Below are 20,204 nucleotides of genomic sequence, written 5' to 3' on the forward strand. Positions count from 1 at the left end.
AGGTGCCCAGGGACCCCCGTCCCCGCTGCCCCCCCAGCCCTCGCCCCGGGGGGCTCCCCACCTACCCTGTAACAAAACCTCGTTGTCCGGTTGGCACGTCAGCAGCCACTACAATGAGGTGACCGTAAAAGTGTCCTCGGGGTGTTGTTGCTCTACCATGGGTCCCAAAAACCCGCTCTTCTGGGTGGGGGCCATGACGGGGTGCCCTTGGGGTGCAAAACTGGGGTACCTGTAGTTGTCCTGCAGCTGCAGCATTGAGTCTCTCGGTACGGGGGAGATGTTCAAGTCATTGATCAAGGGACAAGCGTAGGGTCCTCGGTGGTGACCCCGGGACATCTCCAAGGGTTCCTTCTCGCCCTTGGAGGGGTGGGGGCCACTGGGGCTGCTCAAGTGGGGGTTCAGACACGGGGGGTCCGTCCTGCCCATGAAGTCTACCAGCATCCCGGCCCCCACTTTGCCGTCGTACGAGGGGCTCCGGGTGCTGGCGTTGGGGGAATACCAGTACGGGGGGTTTTTGCAACTGGGGGAGTCGTAGTGCGGTTGAGGCATGGGGAGATCGCGGCAGGCCAGGTGGGGGGCGTGCGGCAGGGCCCCCCCCTGCATGCTGTGTTTGAGCGAGTCGCAAGCGGGCAGTTTGCGGATGTCCCCCGCCCGGAGGTCCTCCTTGAAGGCCAAGGTCGGGGAGCAGTTGGGCGAGAAGGCTTTCTGCAAACCGGCCTCGAAGACAGTCTGCTGGCCGGGGGTGGCCAGCTGGTGCGGGAGGGCAGGGAAGTGTTTGCTCTCCAAATCCGGCTGTCCCAAACTGGGGGAGTCGCTCTGAAAGCCCTGGACGAAAGTCCCATCCGAAGGGGTGGAGGGGTTCATGGAGTAAGGGCCGGCGTAGTCACAGGGGTCCCGCTCGCCCACCCCGAAGCCCCGGTTTTGGGAGGGCAGGGGGGACATGCTGCTGTCCCCGCTGTAGTAGTCCAAGCCCAGGTCTGTGCTCTCCTGGAAAAGGGGGTTCACCGCCTGCGACTTGGTGGGGAACTTGGCCTTGCCTGTCCCCCTCTCCTTCTTGGAGGCACAAGCCCCCCGAGACCCCCGGGGCTGCCGGGGTCCCGTGCTCCTCTTGGATGGGTACACAGAGGAGGAGGAGGAAGAGGAGGAGAAGTTCAGGTGGGAGGTGTCGAACATGTCCACCTTCTTCCGTCGGCCCCGGCCGGGTTTGGAGTTGCTCTGGAAGAGGACGCTCTGGTTCCAGTTGTAGCCCGGGGCAGAGGACGCCTCGTTCCAGTCCATCATCAGCTTCTCCAGGCTGGAGAGACTGGACTGGCCCTCGCTGGACGAGGCTTCGCTGTTGGCGCGCCGGTAGCCGGCCGGCTGGTTGAACTGGGTGCTGTCGGAGGAGGATTCGGAGAAGGTCTCCGAGACCGTCTGCTGCTTGGCTTTCTGCGGGGTGTAGTTGGAGATGTCCAAGATGACGTTGGGCTCGTTGAGGTGGCACTCGAAACCCGGGTTGTAGAGCTGGCTGAAGGCCTCTGAGTTCCAGTCCAACCCGCCATAGCCCTGCCGGAAAGCCCACGGCGCGGCGCTGGGGAACTGCCGGCAATTTTCCGGCGAGGGCTGGAAGGAGGCCGAACCCTTGGGCACCATGTAGCCGCCGGGCGAGACGGTGCTGGCCCGGCTGTCGCATCGCAACGGCGTGTGCGCCGCGCTGGAGAACTGTCCCCCTTGCTCGGCGCTGTTGAAGAACGCGGCTTTCCCCAGCGGCAAACTGGGACCGGCCGTCTGCGGCGCGTAGCCGGCGCTGTGGGCGCTGCTGGGTGAGGACGGGAGGCTGCTGCCGCTGCCGTAGGCGAAGCTGCAGTCCTTGCTGTTGGGACAGTCCTGTGCCGACGGGTACTGCTTCCCTGGTGGGAAGACGCTGGCGGGTGCCACACTCTGCCCGGCACCGTAGCTGCCGTACGGTGAGTAGCCAGGGGTGCCGCTGGCCGCCGGGTGAGCCGTGGGCGACCGGGAGATGGCGGAAGGCGGCGCCAGCTTGGGGAAAGCCTCGGTGCCCCGGCACTCCGACGAGCCTTGGGCCACAGCGTAGCCGGCGGCAGCGGCACGGCCGGGTGGGAATGCCGGCCGGCCCTGCATGGCGGCGTGGAAGGCAGCCTCGGTGCCGGGGGTTGCCGCCGCCACCTTGCCGCCCCTGGCCGGGTAGGCGGCCATGCCCCGCTGCCCCGGCAGCGCGGCCGGGGGGGCCGTGTAAGCGGCCGCCGACTTGCGGGATTCGGAGCGAGAGGCCGAGAGGGCGAAGTCCAGCAGGTCAGAGGAGTCGTCCGAGTCCAGCAAGGAGCGAAAATAGCCGGTGAAGAGGCTGTGCCGCTCCGGGCCGGCCTCCGCCTGCGAGGACGCCGCACTCCCGCCATAGTAGCCAGCCCGGCCGGAGGAGCCTGACTCCAGCCCGGCGGCGTGGAAGGGTCTCGCCTCGGCCCCTTGGTAGCCACCATTGCGGCTAGCCTGGCCAGTGGGGTGGCCGTGGTGGGCGGCCCAGGGGCTGCCCTTCTCCCCACCAGCCCACTCGGCAGGGCCGTCACCAAAGTTTTGCCCAGGGTTGTTTTCGGGGAAAAGTGCCCCGTTCTTGCGAGCCCGGCGCTTTCTCTTGGGTTTGCCCACGGGGTCGGGCTCCAGCCGGCCCCGCTTGCGTGGGTGCACGGCGTCGGCGTGGAGGGCGGCGGTGGCTTTCTTCTTCTTGCCGATGCCCTCAAAGAAATCGCTGAAGGAACAACGGGCGGCACGGGCGGCGTGGCCACCCCCGCGCCCGCCAAAGCCTCCGGCTTTGCCGCCGCGCCGGCGGAAACCCTGGACGCGGTGCAAGAAGTGGGAGATGCTCTGGGTGTCGGGGGCTTGGTGGATGGACTCGGGCTCGCTGGGCGTCCAGCAGCGGGGCGGCGAGCAGCGCCCTGAGCACTGGCTCTGCCGGTTGAGGAAGGCCAGCTTGGCCAACACGTCCGAGTAGTCGGCTTTGCTGTCGTTTGTGTCGGCGATGTAGGAGGGCTGCGGGGAGGCCAGCTTCTGCTTCCTCCTCCTCCTCTTCTTCACCTCCGGGACGGGCTCCTTGGGCTTCGCTTGGCCCAGCAGCAGGTTCTTGGGGGGCCTGCCCCGTTTGCGCTTCAGGATGATGGGCATCTCGCCGGGGGGGAACACCACCACCACGTTGCGCCCGTTGTTCTTCATCTTGAGCAGGGGCGTGGGCTCCATGGAGCTGCTGGCTGCCAGCTCCTTGCCCTCCAGGTTCAGGTTGCTGCTGAGTGATGACACCTTGTAGGTGGTCTTGTTCCTCCTCCCCAGGGACACAGGGATCTTGGCCATCTTCACCACCATCTTCCTCACCCCCCGGCACTTGCTCTTCTTCCCTGGTGTGGGGGTTTTGGGCACCTCATCGGTGTCCAGGGTGGCAGGGGGTGGCGGCGGGGGGCCCAGCAGTGGGGTGCTGGGCTCCTCGGGCTCTGATGGCACCTCGGCGGGCAGGGCGAGGGGGGACAAGACGCGGCTCTCGGGGGCAATGTCCACCCGGCGCCCTCGCCCTGCCCTCCTCCGGCGGCACAGCATCTTTGGCTTTTCTGTCCGGCGCAGGGCATACTTGCGGTGGTCCTCGCCACAGCGCCCGGCCCCCCGGCCCCCGCAGGGCCCCCGCTTCACCACGCTGCCCAGTGGACACCCCCCCAGCCGGGGTTGCAGCCCGTGGGGCTGCAGCGGGTCCCCGGTGCCCGTCTGTGCCTCCAGCAGCTCCGAGACGGGTCCCAGCGGCTGCGTCTCCAGCAGCGAGGGCTCGGTGGGCAGCAGCGGGGTCCGTGCATCCAGCAGCGGCGGTTCCAGCGCCCCAGGCAGCGGCTCCAGTGTCTGCAGCCCCAGCGGCTCCGCCAGCGGCTCCAGCGACTGCAGCTCCAGCGACTCAGACAAGGGCTCCAGTGACTGCAGCTCCAGCGACTCAGAGAGCGGCTCCAGCGACTGCAAGCCCAACGGTTCCAGGTTTTGCAGCTCCAGCGACTCCGGCAGCGGCTCCAGGCTCTGTGAATCCAGCAGCTGGGGTTGCGACTCGAGGGATTGGGAATCCAACAGCCGGGACTGGGAGTCCAGCTCTTGGGCTGGCAGCAGTTGGGGCTGCGGCTCCATTGCCTGTGACTCCAGCAGCTGCGTCCCTGGGCAAGCCAGGGAGGCCAGTTCATTCAGGATGTCCGCCTCAGCCAGCTCCGAATAATCACCAGCATCGGGCTGGGAGCAACCGGCTTCCTCTGCCGGCGCTTTGGAGGGTCCCCCTACACCCCCGCCGTGGCCGGGGGGCTGCGGGGTGCTCCCCCCACCACTATCGGCTTCTCCATCGCAGGCCGGGGGCCGGGGATGCCGTGGCAGCTCGGTTTTGCAGAGCACCCCACGTTCCTCAGGGCTGCGGATGCTGTTGGCCAGGGAGGGCGAGGAGAAGAAGCTGTACTGGAGGTCGCGGTCGGCCGGCAGAAGGCGGCCGTCCTCGTGGCCACCGCCGCCGCCGCGCAGGTTGCCGCAGTCCAGGTGCACCCCGCTGCTCTTGAGGTCCTCGGAGAGGCGGTTGAGATCCTTCATGATGTCGATGAGCTGCACCACGGGGTGGAGGTTGATGTGCCCGTTGCCGCACTTGCTCCGCAGCAAGGCGAGGATGCTGTCGACGTTGCAGCGGCCCGAGGCCAGCGTCGCGTTGGGGAAGGTCTGAGGCGCCCGATCGCGGGCGGCTGCCTCCTCCCCGCTGCCCCCCAGGATCTGGGGCTCGCCGGCGCAGCCCAGCAAGTCCTCGGCCGCCTTGGTGCCTCCGTGCACGCTCTGGCACCGGTCGGCCGGGTCGCCGTGCAGCAGCGAACCTGCCTGGTGCTCCCGGCCAAGCGCGGGGCACGAGCCCTCAGGGAAGCTCAGCACGCTGCAGGATAAGGCCTTTTCTGCCGGGCAGGCTGGGGGCTGCTGCACCGGGTGCCCCGGCGGGTAGAACTTGGGCTCTCGGACGTAGTCGGGCGAGCCGCGCACAACGCTGGTCGTTACCACTGGGCCCGGGGGCTTCACGCGCATCCTGACCTCCTCCTCCCCCACGTGCCGCTTGGCCGAGCAGTTGCTGACATGGGGGTCGGGGAAGGTGACACTGGGACCTGCGTGGGGCAGAGAGGGGGGACAGTGAGGCTCTGGGGGCACCGAAAGCAGCTCGTGGTGCTTTGCTCCATCCCTGCTGGCTGTATTTGCCACCCAGCTCATCCCTGCCCCATCACCAGGATGGCACCGCGGGAACCTGCCCCCACCACCCCCTTTGGCCCCACAGCGCTGGGGATATGGGGTTTGGCCACCCCGCTCCTCAGGGGGGCTGGGTGCCCTCTCCACAGCAGGACCTCCCCTGTCAGCCCCCAGGGGAAGTGGGGTGGCTGGGTGGCTCTGTCCCCCCTTGGGGCAAATCTGGGAGGGTCCGTGGGTGTCACAGGGCTGGGACTTACCCTCAGCTTTGCTGCTGCTTCTGCTATTGCACTTGAGCTCTCTGCAAAGGAAGGGGTGTGGAGGGTCAGCCCCGAACTGGGGGGGCACACTTAGGTGCCCAGGGCTCTTTGGCAGCACCACGGGGCATACCGGGGCGGGGGGGCGAAACTCCCGAGCTCCCCCCGCCGAGGGGGCAGCGCCCGTCCATCACCCCGGCGTCGGGGCGGGGATGGGAGAAGGGGGAGTGGGGGGGACAGAGGGGACAGGTTGCCTCCCCCAGTCCCTCCACGGGTGTCCCGGGGGGTGTCCCGGAGCAGGGGGTCCCTGCGGTTGGCTGCCGCTAGGTGTCCCCGGCGAGCCGCGCTCCTCGGCCCGCCCGCCCCCCCGCCCCGCCGGACACACCGGGAGCGGGGGGGAAGTTCTTTTCCCGCGGAGGTGGATCAGCATGTTCCGACCCGCCCCCCCGGCCCGCCTCCTGCCCCCCCCGCACAGCTGCTGTCCCCCCCCGGGTGACACTGCACCTCGGGGACTCCCCACACCGCGCCTGCCTCAGTTTCCCCTCGCTGGCAGGTCTCGGGGCGGTCCACGGCACAGGAACCCACGTCTCCAGCACGGAGCCCATGCACCCACTGCACCCCATGGGGAGCTGCAGACACCCCTATTTGCCCCCCCACAAGCCAAGAGCTTTGCAAAGCCACAGAGCACCCCCAAATCTCCACGGATACTTTGCAGCCCCCCCTCTCCCGCCAAGGCAGAGCCGGGCAGAGCAGAAGCAGCAAGATTTGCTGCCAAAACCCCAACCCCCGCACCCCGGTGCAGCCCCCGCTCCCCGTTGCCGGGGCTCGGCCCCCCCGGGTACCTGGGCCGGGGGTGCTTGCAGTGCAGGTTCACTCTGAAGCTCCTGCCGTCGCTATCGGGCTGGCGGGGGCCCTGGGTGCGCGGGAACCACTCGCCTGGCGGGCTGGCACCGTTCTCCAGTGCGACGGGCTGGCAGGCGACCGAGCTCCCATCTGCTCGAGCAACAACAGACACCCCCCCCATGTCAGCCCGGCGACCCCCACCCCATGGAGCACCCCCTACCCCGGGCTGGCATGGGTGCCTGTGGGGCTGGGCACGCTGGGTGTCCCCTGCTTCATGCCTCCCCCTCAAAGCCACAGCCCATGGGGACACCCACGCTGTCCCCTCTGCCCCATGGGATGGGCACAGGGAGGCATTTTGGGGCAGGACACCCCTTTCCTCCCCACCATGGCTGTGCCTTGAATTGGGGGCTGCCCACCTGAGGTATCTCCCTGCCAGGCTGCGGGTACATGTTGCACACGCCTGTGTGTCCACACTGATGTGCATTGCACACGTGTGTGTATCCACACGGACATGTGTGTTGCACATATGTGTGTATCCACACTGACGTGCATTGCACACGTGTGTGTATCCACACAGACATGTGTTGCACACGCATGCGCACGCAAGCTCCCCCGTGTGACACCGGCCTGCTGGGGGTCCCAGCACCCACACCAGCCACCCATCCAGCACAGGGTGCACAGCAGACCCCCCAAACCATCACTGTCCCCCCCATGCCTGCGTGTCCGCCTGTTCCCCGCCCCACCAGGAGCCGCGTGTGAATCCCTGCCCGCTGGCCCCCCCAGCGCACACCCACAGACACACACACACACGCAGCCGCTCGGCGTGATCCGGGCTCCTTCCCGGTGTCTGGATTAGCGTGACAACTTATCAACAAGGCAGGGAAAGAGAATTCAAACCTGTCAGTCCATCCGCATTCCCCCCCCTTCCCCATCTCCCCAGGCAGCCTTTGGGCGCAGCGCTGGCACGGTGACGATGCGGGCACAGCTCCGGCAAACGCTGCCGGCCGCACCGCCTGCCCGGTGTTGAGTTACACCAAGGGCAATGTGAAGCAGGAAAATATGTGCTCGAAAGACCGGTCTGGTCTCTGGTGAAGCTGCTAATGTGGCCGGAGAAGCTGTTGGAGGGGAGGCAAGGCAGGAAGGAAGCAAACGGGAGGTTTTCCAGAACAGCCGCTGGGACCCGGTCCCTGCCGCACACGCTGCGGCGGCTCGACGGGGAGGACCGGGGTGTCGCGGAGTGTGGGGCGCAGCCCCCACGCCTCTGTGTCCCCGTGTCCCCGCAGTGCACCGAGCTGCGGGTGGATTGGCAATCCCTGTGGGATGCCCACGGGGTCCCCGACGGGGTGTGCGGCACCCACCGACGTGCACCCACGGGGGCCGGAGGTGCTGGGCACGTCCGCCCTGCCCTGCTGTCACCTCACCCCACCCAGCACTGTGCTCCTGCCCTTGCACCCGCTGCCACCCTGGGCAGGGACACGTCTGGTGACAAGGAGGGGGCCACTCCATCTCCCTCATCCTTGCCACCCCCCCTGCAGGGACCACCTGCATCCTCCCCACTCAGCACCCACCGCCCCTGCCCCGCAGGTCCCGGCGGTGGGGAGGGGGCTGCAGGGGGGCCGGGATGCTCGCCCTGCTGCCCCACTCACTTTCACCTCCCCGCTCAGCCCCAGGCAGGCGCCACATGTTTCGCATTAGGCTCTCTGGCCTCGGCCGTTCTGGCTCCCTCGCCAGGGGTAGGGCCTTTTTCCTTCTCCTTTTTTTTATTATTTTTTATTTTTTCTATCTTTTTTTCTCCTCGCTGGTTACAAAACACCAGCCGAGACCACACAAGCGAGGGACGGAGGGAGAGGAGAGATAGATGGGCGCTGCGGGCGGAGGAGAGGCGGCGAGGCCGGGTGCTGCGGCAGGGCTGGGGGGCTGCGGGGGGGACGCGGGCGAGATTGCAGTCACCTCCGCTTCCCACCTCCTGACCCCGCAGCCTGCACAGATAACAGCCCCCGAAGACTGCTGACTCGCCTCGCAGAAATCCAATATCCTCGCCTGGTGAACTAATCGACTACCTGGGCTCGCCACCTCCCCTGCCCGGGCTTAATCCTCCTGCTGCAAAGCTTTAATTAGTTTAACGGTTTCAGGCTTGACCGAGGTTGGTGGCAGCGTGGCCCCCCCCGCACCACCCCCTCCAGACAGTCTCCTGCTTGGGTGGTGGGGGTGCTGTGGGGTGGGAGACATGGCACCGTGGTGGTGTAGGGGGCTGCTGTCCCCCCAATGTCCCCCGAGGCTGCTGGCACCCAGCCCTGACCCCCAGCGCTGGCGGGAGGGGGGGACGCACAGAAGGGCTCGCTTGGCACCGGCTTGGCGGCAGCTTGTGGCGGAGGGACGGCCCCGCAGGACACACGGACGTGGTTTGGTGCCCGGCTCCGAGGCCACCCAGACGTCAGGGTGGGGCCGGAGATGCCACCGGGAGACAGGCAGGCGGCGGGGACCCAGCCGCCACACAGATGGGGACATGCTGGCCCCGCCACCCCCCACCCTGCCCAGGCGCCGTGCCCAGCTGCCCGCGGCGGCACCGGGGACGGGGTGTCCTCCCCACGGCGGGGTGACGGGAGGGGTCAGGGTGGCCCTAAATACCCCATGTGGGTGTGGTGGGGTCTCTGGACACCCCCATCACCCGTGTTCTGTGTGCACAGCTGGCTCAGCTGGCCCTGGCGTGCACATCCGCACATCTGGGGCAATGCAGAGGTGCGTCCCCCTTGCACACGCAGGCGATGTGACATCGGGGGTGTCCCACGCCTGGCTCTGCCCTTGCACAAGCCTGGGGCTGCTGCAGCATCTCCTTTGCACATGCACGCCTGCACATTTGGGGGCACGGCAGAGGTTTTCCTCCCTTGCACATCTGGGTGCACAGCAGAGATGCATCTCCCTTGCACACACACACACACAACCCTGGGACAGCGGGGAGGTGCCTCCCTTGTACACTGCCCCCCGCGCTGTCCCCTCTGTGCCCCGTCCCTCGCACGCTCCCGCGCCCCCTTTGCTCGCTGACACGCACCCGGTCCCCCCAGCCCCGCGAGTCCCCCCCAGCCCGTCCCATGCCTGCTGACACCAATGGAAAATCCCCTCCAGTGACAGCTTCCTGGCAGGCGCTTTCCCAGGGTTTCCGTGTTCCCCAGCCAGCCCCCCCGCCACCTCCTCCCTGCACCACACAGGGGGCTGCACAAGCAGGAGGACCCCCCACCTTTGCCCTTGTCACCCCAACCTCTGCATCCCCCCCACCCAGAAGCCCTCCCAGGGTCCTCCCTTGGGGACCCACTGGTGCATGGGGTGGGAGCCAGAGCGGGGGTCCTGAGGGTTGGGCGCAGGTGGGTGCTGGGGCGCAGGGTGCTTGCAGGCAGCCCTGAGCCCACCTTTGCTTGTCACCCCACTCCTGCCGCGGTTCGAATGTGGCTGTCACCGCGTCCCCCCGCCGCCCTGCCCTCTGTGCCGCGCTGGTAACGAGGAGATGGAGCAGATGGCGCCTGGGTTTCATTTTAGGTACCGCGTCCAGCCAAGCTCCTTGGCTGCTGTTTCCCTTCATGGGGCTGTCGGTTGCCAGTGCTGAGGTTTTTTGGGGTCCCCCCCATGAAGGAAGGAGCTGGTGGGGCACCACGTCCCCCCAGCGCGGCGCTGGGATGCGGTGCTGCCGCGGGAGCAGATGGTGCTGCCGGGAAGGGCTTGGCTGGTGTGGGGCAAACACACCGGGGAGACGTGGTCCCAAGGTTGAGCCGGGGCTGGGAGCCCCCCTGCCATGGCACCCTGGGTTGCCACATCCACGGGGCAGGCTCAGGCACCCACCAGGGAGGGGGCGCTGGGACTGCTGGGGGGGCCTGCAGGTCCCTGCATCCCCCCAAGTGCTGCAGCAAGGCAGGGTAGGAAACTCCCAGCTCTGAAATCCTGGCTGGCCCTGGAAGAGGAGGCTGCAGGGACACTGATGTCTCCGTGCTGCTGCGGATGATGCTGAGTTGGGGGACACAGCCCTTCTCTTGGGCCTGGTGTGCCGCTGCCATGGGGGTGTCCTGCAGCGCAGCCCCCAGCCTGGCTGGTGGCATCTTCTGGGACTGGTGGGACTGGAGCTGGTGTGACCCTCACTGGGGTCAGCCCTCAACCCCACAATGTGTCACAGCGTCCTCGAGGTGGGCAGGGAGGGGGACGCCTGGACAGGGCCCTATTCCTGCTGCTGCAAGAACCATCTCCCTGGCAAGAACCATCTCCCCACATCAACCATCTCCCCTGCAAGAACCATTTCCCTGCAACATCCATCTCCCCTGCAACAACCAACTCCCATGCAAGAGCCATCGCCACTGCAACAATCATCTCCCCTGTACCGATCATCTCCCCTGCAACAACCATCTCTCCTACAACAACCACCTCCCCTGCAACAACCACCTCCCCTGCAACAACCACCTTCCCTACAACAACCACCTCCCCTTCAACAACCATCTCTCCTACAACAACCACCTCCCCTGCAACAACCACCTTCCCTGCAACAACCATCTCTCCTACGACAACCATCTCTCCTACAACAACCGTCTCCCCCGCAATGACCATTTTCCCCTGCAACCATGTCCCCCTGCAAGAAGCCATTTCCCCGTACTCTCCCCCCCATCGCAAGCCTGCCTGGGCACAGCCAAGGGGGGACATGCTCCCCTCCATGCCCAGACCCCCCCAGCAGCACCACCCAGCACAGACACAGCCCCTGTGCCCCCCCAACCCCCTTGGCCCCAGAGGTCCCTGACCCCCCTCTTTGTCTGGGGGGGGCAGGAGGTGGCGGTGGGGCTGGGGGGGCCGGGGCTGGCAGGGGGGTGAAACCGCTCGACAGATGGACGGCAGAGACGGTGGCACCTCGGCCGGCTGGAGCCCAGAGCGGCAGTTCAGAGCTCGCAGGGAAACGGGCTAAATTTAGCTGCTTTTCTCGGTGCCAGCTTTGTTCCCCCGCCCCGCCGAGCCGGCGCGGGCGGCGAGCAGCCGGCCTGGCCCCCTCCCCTGCCCTCTCCCTGCTTGGGGGGGACACACGCACCCCAGCACCCCTCCCTCGAGGTGCCAGCTTGGGGTGCTGGGCGCTTTTCGGGGTGTTGGGTATTTTTGCGCACAGGTCTCCGCGCGGCGGCTGTTCCCGGGTGCTTTGCCCCAACGCGGTGAGCGTGTCCCCCCCAGAAAAAAGCGTCGGCAGGCGCGAGGCTGCGCAGACGGTCACGTCCCCTCCCGCTCTGGGCTCCCTGTTATAGCCACAGCATGAGTCACAGCCCCGGTGTGTCCCTGCCCAGCGCCGGCCACGCCGGGTCATGTAACACCCGTCCCGGTGTGGAGGGGGCACCGGCCCCTGCCCGCGCTGCCCCCTGCCGGAACCTGTGGCACCGAGGGTGACTCCGCAGCCCCACACACCCCACTGGAGGACCCCCGGGGGGGACACGGAGGTGATGCTCATCCCCCCGCCGGCTGTAAGGCCGCGGTGAGCTGCGGGTTAACGTGAGCGGGGCCGGGATCCTGCGAGGCCAGTAACATTTGGAAGGCGCCAGATGGACGCGTGCCCGTGCCGAAGGCTCGCTCGGCACAGCCATTCTCCCCCTCCCCGGGGTTGGGGGGCAGCAAAGGGGCACCCGCTAGCATGCGGGGGACACCGGACCCATCTCCACTGGGGTCTGGGACACCCAGCAGCACCCGCACCGGGGAGGAGCGCCGGCCCCTCGCCCACGGCCCCACCAGCGGGGTCCAGGTGCACCGGCTGAGCCCGCGGCATCACCGCTGCACCCTGCGGTGCCGACACTGGGGGAAACGGGGGGTCCGGGCAGGGGGAGAGCAGCCAGTTGCTTCCCTCGGCCAATTTTAGAAACTGGCTAGACAAGAAAAGCAGAATGGGCCGGGCAGGATTTACGGCTGGGCTGGTGTCAGGGGGAGGTGGGTGGTGTTTCTTGTTTTTTCTCTTTTTTCTTTCTTTTCTTCTTTATTTTTTTGCGGGAGGCGCACACGAGTTGAGCGGAAACTCCTGGCTGCGGATCCTGTTTCCTGGGAGATGCAGCGCGGTGCAGGGCCGGCTGGGGCCGAGCCGGGTGTGGGAGCCGCTGGGGACGATGCCAGCGCCGGCGTGACGGAGCAGGGGGTGCGGGGGGGGGGACGGAGCCCGTCCCACCGCCAGCCCAGCAGCCGCACACAGGGGATGCACCCAATGACAGGCGGGGGGGCAGGTGTGTGAGCGCTGAACGTGCGCAGGGCGGTTGTGCACACACAAGTGCACCCACAAAGACAGGATTGTGCACCCAGGGGTGCATCCATGTAGAGAGGATTGTGCACACCCGGTAGCACCCACGGAGGGGAAGATTGTGCACATGCGGGTGCACCCATGGGGAGGATTGTGCACATGCAGGTGCACCCACAAAGACAGGATTGTGCACCCAGGTGTGCACCCATGTAGGGGAAGATTGTACGCATGTGGGTGCACCCACGAAAAGAGGATTGTGCACCCATGGGTGCACCCACACAGCCAAGCATTGGTGCAGGTGTATGCATACACCTACAGGGATGCAGATGCACACCCAGGTACAGAACACCCACAGGTGGGTGCACACGCGGGTGCACACCCAGGTACACAACACCCACAGGTGGGTGCACACGCGGGTGCACACCCAGGTACACAACACCCACAGGTGGGTGCACACGCGGGTGCACACCCAGGTACACAACACCCACAGGTGGGTGCACACGCGGGTGCACACCCAGGTACACAACACCCATAGGTGGGTGCACACGCGGGTGCACACCCAGGTACAGAACACCCACAGGTGGGTGCACACGCGGGTGCACACACAGGTACAGAACACCCACAGGTGGGTGCACACACGGGTGCACACCCAGGTACACAACACCCATAGGTGGGTGCACACACAGGTACACTACACCCACAGGTAGGTGCACACGCGGGTGCACACCCAGGTACACAACACCCATAGGTGGGTGCACACGCGGGTGCACACCCAGGTACAGAACACCCACAGGTGGGTGCACACGCGGGTGCACACCCAGGTACACAACACCCATAGGTGGGTGCACACGCGGGTGCACACCCAGGTACAGAACACCCACAGGTGGGTGCACACGCGGGTGCACACCCAGGTACACAACACCCACAGGTGGGTGCACATGCAGGTGCACACACAGGTACAGAACACCCACAGGTGGATGCGCACGTGGGTGCACACCCAGGTACACAACACCCACAGGTAGGTGCACACGCGGGTGCACACCCAGGTACACAACACCCATAGGTGGGTGCACATGCAGGTGCACACACAGGTACAGAACACCCACAGGTGGATGCGCACGTGGGTGCACACCCAGGTACACAACACTCACAGGTGGGTGCACACACGGGTGCATATCCAGGTACACAACACCCACAGGTGGCTGCACACGCGGGTGCACACCCAGGTACACAACACCCACAGGTGGCTGCACACGCGGGTGCACACCCAGGTACACAACACCCATAGGTGGGTGCACATGCAGGTGCACACACAGGTACAGAACACCCACAGGTGGATGCGCACGTGGGTGCACACCCAGGTACACAACACCCACAGGTGGGTGCACACGCGGGTGCACACCCAGGTACACAACACCCACAGGTGGGTGCACACGCGGGTGCACACACGGGTACACAGCATCCATAGGTGGGTGCACATGCAGGTGCACACACGGGTACAGAACACCCACAGGCAGGTGCACACATGGGTGCACACAGGTGCGCACACACTGGGATGTGCAGCACCCACCACCCACCAACACAATTCCCCCTCCCGCTCAGAGCGGCTGGGGCAGCCCCAAAACGCCGGCACCCGGCAGGAAGGTGTGAGAAGAGGGAAAGCACCCAAAGTCCTTCAGCGATACACAGCAGGGACACGGGTCCATGTGGGGAAACTGAGGCAGGGAGCAGGGCGGGCTGTGCCCAGGGTGTGGATGGAAACAGGGAGCTCCAGCCAACTCTCCCAGAGGACCCAGGCGTCCTGCGCTGCCCCAGCCCCCCGCTCCCTCCCAGCTGCCCTCCTGTCTCCGGTTACAGCCGCACTGGGCCAGGCTGCGGCACCGTGTGTCCTGGGGGGCTGGACACCCCAGGGATGAGGGGTCAGGGCTCCCAGCTCCCCCCGCACCCACCGGCATTGCCAGCCCAGCCACATACAATCCTCAGAGCACACACACCTATAGATACAGATATTTTCTCCCCCCTCACCGGGGAGCTTTCCATTAAAATTGGAAGAACGCAAGTTGCCGGCAGAGCCCCGGCGCGGCTCGTACACAGCCTGTCACTCACACATCACTTTGTAGATGCCCATAAATTGCTTCATTACCTCTTCTAATTGAGGAGAACGCAGCTGCTGTGGGGCGTTGACGGAGCGCCTTCCCTTTGAAGGATGCCTCGCTCTCCAAAGATGGGTCCGGCAGAGCCCCACGGCCCCCCCAACATCCCAATAATAATAATAATAATAATAATAACAGTAATAATAATGATAATCACAGGATCCAAGCAAAATCCCTCAGCAAAGGGCAGCGGGGCTCATGTGAGCTGGAGCCCACTTGTGGGAGGGGGACGAGGTGCTTGGCGGGCCCTGTACTGATGGGGAAACTGAGGCACAAGAGATGTTGCACCACGCATGGGGGAGAGGGCCGAGATGCAAACCCCTGCGTCATGCCAAGGCCATGGGGGTGACATGGCTTGGGGACAACCCCACACTCGGGGGACAGACAGACAGACAGCATCCCTCTGTCCCGTGGTGATGATTTGGCAGGGGGTGAGGGCTGATCCACAGGTCACGGCGCTGCCGAAACTCGCACCCTGCTCAGGGGGCTCCATCGAAGCCGAGGGTCCCCGCCACCCTCCCACGTCCCTGTCCCCTGCACCCCGTCCCGCAGGGCCCCCCCGGCTTTGTCTGGCAGGCGGCGCGGCTGCGGCTGGGCTCGGTCCCCTCACAGGATACTGCAGCAGGATTTACTGTATTGCAGCTCGCGCTGGCTGCAGCCCAGCGCACAATAGATTCGCTGTAGCCCAGGGCAGCACGTTGCGGGGGAAGGAAAGGAAGGTGGGATTCAGGCAGCTGCAGATTTGCAGGGCATTTGCTGCAGTATACTGCAGGATCCTGCCACCCACCCTGGGACCCCCCGTCGCCCCGCGCCAGCCCTGCCACAGGGGGTTTCAAGGGGTTCAGGCATCCCCTCCCCATCCCCACACCCCAATTTTATGGTGTGGTTGTTTGCTATGGCTGCAGGTGCCCATGAAGGCTGGGGGACATTCCACTTGTCTCCCATCTCCGTCCTGGGAGGGGTCCAAAGGGGCCGTGGTCCCCAATGACACCTGGGTGCTGTGGGGACACCCACCAGGGCCCCCCTCACCGGGTGTGCCGGCACAAAGCTGGTGCAGGGAGGAAGCTGGGGACTGCAAGCAGCACTAATTGATTGCGATTAATTCAGCTCCTACCTCCCTGGGTGGCAGGGAGAGATGCTGAGCCACAAACCCAACCTCCAGAGCTCCCCAAACTGGCTCCGCTCCCCCCCACACCCCCCGTACCCCCAGTGCGGGCACCCAGGCTTGGGGGACCCACAGCACCCGTCCCTGGGGATGTGGGGGGCTCTGGTGGGTGCCCAACTCCTGCTGCTGCCCCAGAGGTGTTGGGTGCCCATGGGGAGGGGTCCTTGGGGTGGACACAGCTCCTCAGGGTGCTTTTGGATGCTGGTGGGGGTGGGGGGGTCCCACTGGCCCCCCTCACCTCTCCCCACCCCACCAGGATGCAGAGATGGTGGCGCATGGGGAGACAATGCTCAGGAATGGGGGAGCAAACATGGCACCGACAGCCTCGTGGTGACACCGTGGCACCTTTGGCGATGTCACCAGCAAACCAGGGGACACAGGAGCGCAGCTGCCACCACCCCCAGCACCCGCCCTGCACCCTGGTGGGGACAGCAGGCTCGGGAGGGCAGCGCGGGCAGGGGGGCTGGCAGGGCGGGCAGCGGCGGGGGGGACCCCAGTGGCCGTCTGGATTTGGAGGGGAGTTTGGAGCCTGCGGAATCCATAATCCTACGTGGGATGCAGTTTCCACAGCAACGGCGGGTCAGAGGGCAGCGAGGGGAGCCGGCTGCTCCGCTCGGGACTGCGGCTGTGCCGCCGCCGCTGCCGAAACGCCGGCGGGGCGAGGTGGCGGGCGAGGTGAGGATGGCGAGGCCGGGGCGGTGAAGCAGGCGGTGGCGCGGGGGCCGCGCGGGGGCGGCCAGGCTGGTGCTGCCGGGGGAGGCGGCGAGCGGCTCAGTGTGGCGTTGTCAGCAAAGATGTCACTAATTGTCTGCAGGAGCAGCAAACTCTCGTTAACCCTTGGGCAGCCGGCGGCGGGCGTGATGCAGAGGCTGGTGGCACCCAGGGACCCGCTGCTGGGGCTGGTGGCACCCAGAAGCCCACTGCTGAGCACCCTGGGTCAGACCCACCTCTGCCACCGCCCTGCTTGCACGGCCCACAGTCACCTTGATGGTCCCACACCCACCTTCCCCCAGAGTGGCTACTGGGACCCCAGTGTGTCCCAGTGGGTGACCATGGCCAGAGGGGTGACCCCAGGCAGCCCCATGGGCTCTGGCTTTGCCTGCGCTTGTGACAGCACTTGGCCAAACAGGAGCACGGAGCAAATACTGGCAGTGCCAGGTACACCGGGGCAGGGACAGCTCCATCCCCAGTCACCTCCATCCCATGTCACCTCCATCCCATGTCACCTCCATCTCTGGTCACCTCCATCCCCAGACACCTCTGTCCCAAGTCACCTCCATCCCTGGTCACCTCCATCCCCAGCCACTGTCCCCCGCAGTGAGCACAGCGGGCTGTGGACACAGGCAGAAGGGGACACAGCACCCACCCTGTGGCCACCACCCCACCCGTGCCATGCTCTGCCCTCTCCACAGCTGCGTCCCCACGGGAAAGGGGCACGTGGCCCTGCGGTGACGCCCAGGGCTGAGCCGCGAGCACCCACCCAGCCCCGGGAGGCTCTGCCGTGGCTGGCGGAGGCGGCCGCGCCGGGGCAGAGGCAGAAATGGTTTTTACCCGCTCCCGCTGGCTCCTGTACCTGGGAGCTGCCGGGAAGTGCTGACGTCGGCGGGAGCGGGTGGGGGCGCGGGGGGGCCGGGGCAGCCGGCGCAGGGTCAGCAGAACAGCCTGCGGCTCCGCTCGCCCGTCACCCCGCCGACCTCTCCTTCCCATTCAGCACCTTTCCCAGCACCTCAGGGGCTCCTCTCTGGGCGCCAGGGCGGGGGCCTGTACATTGGTTTTTGGGGAGCACACACCTCCCGAGCCAGGCAGGGGGTGCCCAGCACAGCTCACAGAATGGGGACCCATGCGGTGATGGGGACGCAGGCGCATCCTGCCCCAAAGTGGGGTGACCAGGGAGACACGGCGGCTGCTTTGTGTGAACCCGAACCCAAAAATGCAACCCCCCGATAGCACTGGGATGAGGCGGAGGGAGGGGACTAGGGGAGGAAGGCAGCAGGGAATCCCCCTGTCTCTGAGCATCCTCCCTGTCCCTGAGCATCCCCCATGTCCCTGAGCATCACCCGTGTCCCCAGCTGCTGTCCCAACACACAGCTCAGGGGAGGGGACAGATCCTGCGCAGCGCTGGGGAACTGGTACAACACCAGTGCTCCCAGTGCAGAGAGCCACGGGGACTGGGAGGGCACAGGGCACAGCTCGCTGCCCTGACCCCCAGCATCCCAGCACAGCGGGGACACTGGACAGAGCCCACGGACAAGGTGACAGCGCCGTGGTCCCCAGCAGAGCCGTGCGGGTGCAGCTCTCCCGTGCCCGGGGAGGAGCGGCGCTGGGCAGGTCTGGACACGGCCAGGGACAATCCCAGCCCCCGAGGACTTTCGGCTGGGATTTCCCGAGCGCGACGCGGGTTTGTGGATGTCACAACGCTCCGTGATTTCTGCTCCACCAACCAACAAGTTGTCCCAGGGCTCGCACCCATGGCTACCAAGCTTCCCCCCTTTGCCGAACGCCTGGCCTGGCACGATACCGGCACTTGGTGAGCACCAGCCCCGAGCCGGGTGCTGGGGCCCTGCAGAGCTCCCAGGGCAGCACTGTCCAACAGGGCAGCAGGAACACCCTGCCCAGTTCAGCTTACTGGTCACACTGGGCATCCTGCAGTTGGCGCTAAGCAGCTCCCCCAGTTTCAGCACTGCCTGGGGACCTCCTGTCCCCCAGCATCCCACCATGTGCCCTCCAGCTGGGGTGCAAACACATCCCTGGGTGTAAACCCAGCCCCGGGTGCAAATGCAGCCCTGGGTGCACGTGCAGCCTGGGGTGCAAACTCATCCTTGGGTGTAAATGTAGCCGCGGGTGCAAACCAAGCTCCAGGTAGAAATTCATCCCTCGATGCAAACCCATTATTGGGTGCAAACACATCCCTGGTTGCAAACCCAACCCGGGGTGCAAACCCGGCCGCAGGGCCATGTACCCCATCTGTCACCTTTCAGCCAAGCCCCAGTACCCCTCTCCTTCCCCAGCCCAGCCCAGTGTCACCCTGTCCCCCCGTGAAGCACCGCAGGTCCCCCCCGCTGCCAGCCTCGCCCTCCGGATCCAGCAGACAGGTCTCTTCCCCCCCAGGCTCCCTGCTCGGCGTCTGGCTGAGCTAAGCGTATTTAGCGCTTTTAATTGTTCTTAATAAATCAATCCCGCCAGCCCCTTAAATCATTTTTGTGGCTTCCCTCTCAGCCGTCCCTGCGGCCGTGCTGGTGCGGAGCCTGCTGTCTGCAGCGCTGCCGGGGGGGCTGGCTGGGGTGGGGGGCTCAGGATGCACCCTGCTCACCCCAGCACCCACCTCGCTGCTCCTCACCTGGGGGTGCAGCCAAAGGGCGTCTGCACGACCCCCGCAAGGAGAGCACCCACCCAGGAGAGGGGCGATGGGGTGCTCTGCCTGCCTGGCGGGTGCCAGTGCCTCGGTTTCCCTCCCTACATGGGCTGCTTGAGGGATGTGCCGCTCCCCCGCTCTGCGGCTTCGGTCAGCCCAATATTGCCATGTCGGCCCCGCTTGTGACACCCCAGGTGTCGTCAGCACAGCCCCCGACCCCCTCAGGGTGACTTCCCAGGGCTCAACACTGCGCAGGGGTGACGGTGACACCCGGCTGGCTGACAGCACTCCCAGTTTTGGGGATGCGCCATGCGCTCATGGCATCACCAACACCCCGCAGCACCCCTGGGTGCACCCAACCCTGCATCCCCATCCATCCATCACCCATCTCTGCATCCCCATCCATCCATCACCCATCTCTGCATCCCCATCCATCCATCACCCAACCCTGCATCCCCATCCATCCATCACCCATCTCTGCATCCCCATCCATCCCACCACAGAATCACAGAATCATTTTGGTTGGAAAAGCCCCTCCAAATCATCCAGTCCACCTGTTCCCCACCCCTGTCCCTGCCCCATGTCCTGAGAACCTCATGTCCGTCTGTCCAGCCCTCCAGGGCTGGTGACTCCAGCACTGCCCTGGGCAGCCTGTTCCAATGCCCCACAGCCCTTTGGGCAAGAAATTGTTCCCAAATCCAACCTCAACCTCCACTGGCGCAATTTGAGGCCACCCAACCCCGCACCCCATCCATCCCACCACCCACCACTCCATCTCCAGCATTTTTTTCTGGAAGGGATGAACACCCGGTACCCAAGACGGTTGCCGGGGGACAGATCACCAAACAGCCTGTGCTGGCTTTGGGCGAAAAACAAGCCTGGCAGGGCTTGGAGGGAGCGAGCTAACCTTGACACAGTTGCAGCAGTCACTAATAGCAGGCAATATGCCTGTTCTTGGGGGACTGTTGCAGTTGCTAAGATACTGGCA

The 20,204-nt window shown here is 65.9% G+C and overlaps 1 protein-coding gene across 5 annotated transcripts in view; it reads right to left on the reverse strand.

Annotated features, from left to right (window-relative positions):
• The window catches only part of AHDC1 (AT-hook DNA binding motif containing 1), a 55,047-nt gene that overhangs the window by 6,090 nt on the left and 28,753 nt on the right, over positions 1-20,204 (reverse strand). For all 5 annotated transcript variants that reach the window (XM_065041532.1, XM_065041531.1, XM_065041530.1 and 2 more), the window contains 3 exons: positions 6,314-6,464; positions 5,475-5,515; positions 66-5,138 (listed from right to left, as the gene is read on the reverse strand). In XM_065041532.1, the coding sequence (XP_064897604.1) occupies positions 109-5,061 (4,953 nt within the window). In that variant the 5' untranslated portion in view covers positions 5,062-5,138; positions 5,475-5,515; positions 6,314-6,464 and the 3' untranslated portion in view covers positions 66-108. The remainder of the gene's footprint in view (positions 1-65; positions 5,139-5,474; positions 5,516-6,313; positions 6,465-20,204) is intronic.

Source organism: Columba livia, chromosome 26 (genome assembly GCF_036013475.1).
Source record: "Columba livia isolate bColLiv1 breed racing homer chromosome 26, bColLiv1.pat.W.v2, whole genome shotgun sequence".
In the NCBI taxonomy this organism is placed as follows: Eukaryota; Metazoa; Chordata; class Aves; order Columbiformes; family Columbidae; genus Columba; species Columba livia.